The 6182-nt window shown below is 38.2% G+C and overlaps 1 protein-coding gene across 2 annotated transcripts in view; it reads right to left on the minus strand.

Annotated features, from left to right (window-relative positions):
• Positions 1-6182, minus strand: part of HACD3 (3-hydroxyacyl-CoA dehydratase 3) — a 73777-nt gene that overhangs the window by 18667 nt on the left and 48928 nt on the right. For both annotated transcript variants that reach the window (XM_012644857.1, XM_012644858.1), the window contains 4 exons: positions 4995-5122; positions 2695-2807; positions 1377-1483; positions 667-798 (listed from right to left, as the gene is read on the minus strand). In XM_012644857.1, coding sequence (XP_012500311.1) covers positions 667-798; positions 1377-1483; positions 2695-2807; positions 4995-5122 — 480 coding nt within the window. The remainder of the gene's footprint in view (positions 1-666; positions 799-1376; positions 1484-2694; positions 2808-4994; positions 5123-6182) is intronic.

The following is a 6182-nucleotide window of genomic DNA, read 5'->3' on the forward strand; positions in this document are numbered from 1 at the left end:
ATCAAACGTTGATTACTAATAAAAAATTTAACCAAAAAAAAAAAAACAGTCCTTATAGTTAGGAAGGCTTTTAAATTTTTAAATCTGTAATAATTTAGGTTTATTTCTTTTTCTCTTCTTTTAGTTCTTAGTTTTTATGAATTAAGGCAGGAATTTATGATTTCATGTAAACGTAAATTAACAGTAAGCAGGTTTTCCGTGAGGAGCAGGGGGATTTCCCACTGTGAAGTAGAGGCTTTATGACAACCTTGGCTGCTCAGAGGATGTCATTACCTTCTTCCTTCCTTGCTGTCAGTTGTTTTATCATCTCTATAAACTTGGCATAGGGAATGTGCTACTGAAATTAGTAAAAGTAAAATGAGCTTCTTACTTTATTTTAAAAGGGCTCCTTACCTTGTTTTAAACAAGAAATATATTGTGCGGTAAACTCCCAATAACCAAGAGCACTCCTAAGAGCATAGTTCAACCACTGGCGATTTGGGAAGAAATTCCATACCATAACACATTCTCGTCATGGATCTGTTTCTGAGTAGTAATCTTTCTCTAACTCTACACTACTCTTTTGGAAACAAGAATTTTAATAAGGACTTTTAAATTTTTGAATCATTTAACTCTACTCTCTAAGAAGTCACAAGAAAAAGTCTGTATTACACAGCCAATACTTACCTAAAAATAACATTATAAGATAAATCTGAAGAAAAAAGGAAAATCTAACTTTGATTTTCACTGGATATGGCAATGTAAAACTGAATCTTCCTGTTTCATTGAATATTGGAATGGACTGGATCACTGAGACAGCTGAAAGAAGAAACAAGAACTTGTTGGAAGCAAATGAAAGTCATATCTAGTGACAGTTCAGCCCCCGGCCCTCAAAGTTTCAGTTCCAGGTTTGTTAGAAATGCTTCCTTCCTCCCTTTGTACAGAAAGCTCATGCCTCTTCTTTTATCCTCCTTGTTTTCCTAAGACACAAGCTTCCAAGCTGTCAACAGAGAGATGAATGAGGAACAGTCACAGCACTGGACTTCAGTTTCCTATTCTATAAAATAGAGTGAAAAATCCCTACCTAACTGATTCACTAGGTGTTTGTCAGGATAAAATGAAATCATCAATAAGACCTGCTTTGGAATATTAAAAATATCATATAAATAAGAAGCATGCAGTATATGCCCACATGGCTTCCTTGAAAATGAGCTACTTCCCTGGAGGTGTGGGTAACAAGAGTACTATGGAAGGAAGCCACCAGAAAGAAATCCCTGAAAAGTTCAACCCTCCATTTATCAGAAGAAGGCTGGTAGAGAGGGGAAGAAATGACTGGTCTCACAGACACTGGGCACCCCTTGGAGCTAAGCTATGAAACCTCGAGTTCCTCAAAGTACCTTCTGCCAAACATCCCAGAGGATATATGGGAATCCACACAGTGTACCGAAGCCACGTGAGCACTTTCCAATCCATGTCGAGGCAGCAAAGCATATAGAAGGGGTACCTGTTGAAAATAAGTAATTCCACTGTTAAAAGCCACTTCAGGTTCTAAATACAACCCGAGAATATCATTCGAGCAGAAGGAATATTTCTCAATTAGCCACACATGGCTTCCTCAGAACAGAATTATAATCCTGGGCTATCTCCCCACAAACTCCCATCATGCTGTTCCCTAAATTTTCAAAGGATGTGAACTCCCTTTAATGGCAGACTAAGTTCAGGTCTCAAAGGAACCCTTTGTTCAGTACCTGGCCTGGATGCTCAGAAGCCTTTTGGCTTTATTACTCGTTCTGATCTATGTTCCCAGTGGGTAAGGAAGTCAGATACTTTATCTTTGGACAAATGAATTGTTATCAAAATTGAAGGATACAAAAGACCTCTAACCTAGAATCAGACCTACTCTATTCTAAAGGAGATCTCATAAGAAAAGAAATTTGTTTCTTCTCAAATAGTAAGATAACATTAAGGACCTATACTCTGCTTCCCTTTATCTTAAGCATACTGGAGGGCACACTGGGTGCCACGGGGCAGGGACCATGGCTAAGACAAAATCTAAGGCTGCTGCTGCCTGTTCTTCCTCTCGATGACCAACTTTGTCAAAACACCAGCAAACCGAGAGCTCAGGAGTTCATTTGCTGTTCCACTTGACTGAAAAGGGAAGAAATACAGAGTACGTATGGTCTGGTAAAGGAGACTACATCTACTTTAACTGGATCAATTTTCCGAAAGATATTTCTTCTACTGAAACTGAGAATGGAAAAATTAGATAAGTCAACACGTCAAACTTCAGTAATCTCATAGTGTAAGATTCATTTCTACCACCCCTTCTAGAAGGGTAGTCTTAACTAGTTCCATCCAACCTGAATTGCTCCTTCAAACTTATGCTTCTTCAGCCCTTTCAAGAGTTTCTGCACGTGGACAGGTCCTCTCTTTCCAAGACAGCAAGGTCCCGAAGCCACAGGAAGATGGGTCTTTCATTTCTCTGGTTCTCTCCCTTTGCTCCCTAGTGCCCAGGCTGGAGTTATGATCCAATGACTGCTTTAAAATAAATCTTCCTCTACTTTGCAGAGCACATAAATGCAGCTAGAATTCTCCACATACGTAATCTTAGTCCCTCACCAAATGAGACTCTGGCTAAGACAGCAACTCCCTAAAGAACAGAGCTGCTCCAGAGAGGGAGAAGCATTTAATCATCAACCAGGCATTTCTACCCACCTGAAAATTTCAACTGTGCTCCACAAATAAAACACAAAGAAAACCACAGCTTTGTTTTGCATTTCTTCCATGGTGCCAAAGATGATAAACAAAATAAAATTTCTTCCAAGAAGCTATTAGAAAGACCCCAAAGAGAGAAAAAAGTTAATAAAATATATATAAAAGTTATATAAATGTGTTATCTGAAACCTAACCCCACTAAATGCAAGGCAAATGGAAAAGACTGAGCTCAACTAGTTTAATCCTGCTCCAGTTTTAAAACAAGTCAAAGTGCCCACCCAGTCTTTGTGACTAGGCAGGTATAGCATTTGCGCATGTATGTAAATATGTCATAAACAGTACATTAAAGACATACACATATTCAAAGACAGTTTAAAGAATACTGCCAAATAAACATTTGGGCCTACATAACCCAAGTTAAGAAACAGAGCACTACAAGCATGATATCCCCCATAGGTAGCTACTATCCTGTGTTACTCATGCTTTTCTTTACAGGTTACTGCTTGTGTGTGTATTTCTAAACAGTACGTTGTTTCATTTTGCCTGTTTTAAAAACTTTTTGAAATCACGTTATATGTATTATTCTGTAACTCGCTCCTTACTCAGAGTCATGGCCCAGAGATTCATCTATGCTGATGCACGTGGCTATAGTCAATTCACTGTCACTGCTGTAAGGCATTCCCATATACGACAGACACTCTACTCTTGGTGGTCTCCAACTCCTGGGCGCAAGTGATCCTCTCACCTCAGCCTTCCAAGTAGCCAGGACTACAGGCACGAGCCACTGCACCTTGCTTTACTAAATCCTTATAATACCTTAATTTCTCGTAGCGTAAGTCTCCCAATGTGGGTTCTTCTTAGACAAATATTCCTGGCCCTTTTACTTTTTTTTCTCCTTCATTTTTTTATTGTGGTAAAATACAAATAACATAAAATTTACCACTGTAACCATTTTAAGTGTTCAGTTTGGTGGTATCAAATACATACATAATGTTGTACAACCATCACCGCCATCCCTCTCCACAACTCTTTTCATCTCCTAAAACCGAAACTACGACCCATTAAACAGTGACTCCCTATTCCCCCAGCCCCTGGCAAACACCGTTTCACTTTCTGTCTCTATGATTTTGACTATTCTAAGTACCCCGTACAAGTAGAATCCTGCAGTGTGTGATTTTCTGTGACTAGCTTATTCCACTTAGCACAATGTCCTCAAGGTTCACCCATGTTGCAGCATGTGTCAGAATTCCCTTCGTTTTTAAGGCTATATAATATTCCACCGTATGTATGTAACACATTTTTCTTATCTATTCACCTGTCGATGGACACGAGTTGCGCATCTTAGCTAGTGATAATACCACTACTATCCTGGGTAGACCTCTGCTTTTCCACAAAACTTTAGAATTTTCTTGGCACATTCCAAGATTTTTCAGACTGTGATTGGAATTGTATTTAGTATAGGTAAGTATAAGAACTGACTGTTATAATATTGAGTCTTACAATTCAAGGACATTTTGTCTGTATATTTACTTTTTGTGCTCTCTATTCCACCCTGAATCTCAAAGAGTTGGGAATTTTCTCTTCCGCTGTGTTAATCTACTACAAAAACTATCCATTAGATTTAAAAATTTGATGACAGTATCTTTCATTAATAGGTCTATTTGCCTCCTTTTCAGATCTGCTTACTTATTCTTTAGTTTATTATTCCTCCTCAAATAGTCAAGTTCTCTTTATTTTCTTGTCTACATCTGATAATACTCATATCTGAATCCTCCTGCCTCAGCTTCCCAGCTGGCTGGGATGACAGGCGCACACCACCGCACCGGCTCGCGGTCTGCTATTCCTGCTGTTTCTTGCTTACTGTGCCTGTTTCTTTGGTTTTACAATCTTTGGAAGCTGCTCATTTCCAAAGTGAAAAGAGCTCCTAGGTATTTGACTGCCATCCTCCACCTGAGGTGGGAGGAGACCAAGACATTTCTAGGGAAATTGAGGGTAGGTTTTTCTGCTCCTACCTGAGAATCAAATTTCCTTGGCTTTAAAGCTGTTTCTGTATAATTTTGTGATTTCATGAGGATGTTATAAAAAAATGAAATAGACCTCAAATGGTAGAAGTCTACTTTTGGAAAATATCCTTGAAGTTTTAAATTTTCCTTCTTGTTCAGATAAAACAATGCACACACAGGAGTGGAACCAGGTGTTTTCACTAACTGTTTTTACTAATTCTTAGCCAAGTGTGACATACCTACTAGATAAATAATGAAATCTTTCATTCCCCACCCTTGAGCTCAACTACTTAATACCTGGATAAGACAAGGTAACACCGGTGACTTAATGACTCCGATTGCTGCGTTGATAGTTTCCACAACTGCCAGCATCTGGCAAAAGTACATCATGTCGGCCACAGTGTGGAATGTGTCATAAAAGGACTCTACGGGCAAAAATAAACATTAAGGGTAAATCAACTGGCAAATTCCAACATACTACTTCTCAAACTAGATCACTTCTTACATGAAAGGAAAGGAATAACCAACATCCAGTGAGATTCAAGTTTCTAACTGGATGTTGCCCAAGCAGGGCTCGAACTCCCGGGCTCAAGCAATCCTCCCACCTCAGCCTCCCTAGGAGCTGAGACTACAGGAGCCTATTGCCTTTTTCATTTTTAAAAGGCAAGAAAAAAGCACACCTAGGTTTCATTTCACTTATTATGTACTGAAAAATCTACGAATCAAGCACAGACATAACTCTTTTCAGATTCATTATCTCATCTAATTTAAAGCTAAAACTGTATCACATGTATTGAATGCAATCTAGTCTTTTCAAATCTCAAAAACTGCACAATTATAAATAAATGCAGAGAGACAAAAATATTGAATAAATTTAGGTTTCAAAAACCTTAATTGTGTTTGTATCTTCAGACTTAATAATTCTTATTCTGAGCATCTATCCTAACGTAAAAAATCTAAAATGACTTTTAAAAAAGCTTTTTGAACAAGGTTGTTCTCTGAAACATTATTTATTTCTACATGCATTAAAGTAGAAACGGACCCTTTCAGACATCGGCCTAGGCAAGGAATTCTTGAAGAAGAACCCCAAAGCAATTGCCGCAGCAACAAAAATAAATAAGTGGGATCTAATCAAATTAAAAAGCTTCTGCACTGCTAAGGAAACTATCATTAGAGTGAATAGACAGCCCACAGAATGGGAAAAACTATTTGCTCTCTACACATCTGATAAAGGGCTGATAACCAGAATCTATCTAGAACTCAAAAAAATCAACAAGAAAAAATCAAACAATCAAATTAAAAAGCTTCTGCACTGCCAAGGAAACTATCATTAGAGTGAATAGACAGCCCACAGAATGGGAAAAACTATTTGCTCTCTACACATCTGATAAAGGGCTGATAACCAGAATCTACCTAGAACTCAAAAAAATCAACAAGAAAAAATCAAACAACCCCATCAACAAATGGGCAAGCGAAATGAACAGA

The sequence above is a fragment of the Propithecus coquereli genome, unplaced genomic scaffold (assembly GCF_000956105.1).
Source record: "Propithecus coquereli isolate 6110/MARCELLA unplaced genomic scaffold, Pcoq_1.0 Scaffold221, whole genome shotgun sequence".
Taxonomy (NCBI): Eukaryota; Metazoa; Chordata; class Mammalia; order Primates; family Indriidae; genus Propithecus; species Propithecus coquereli.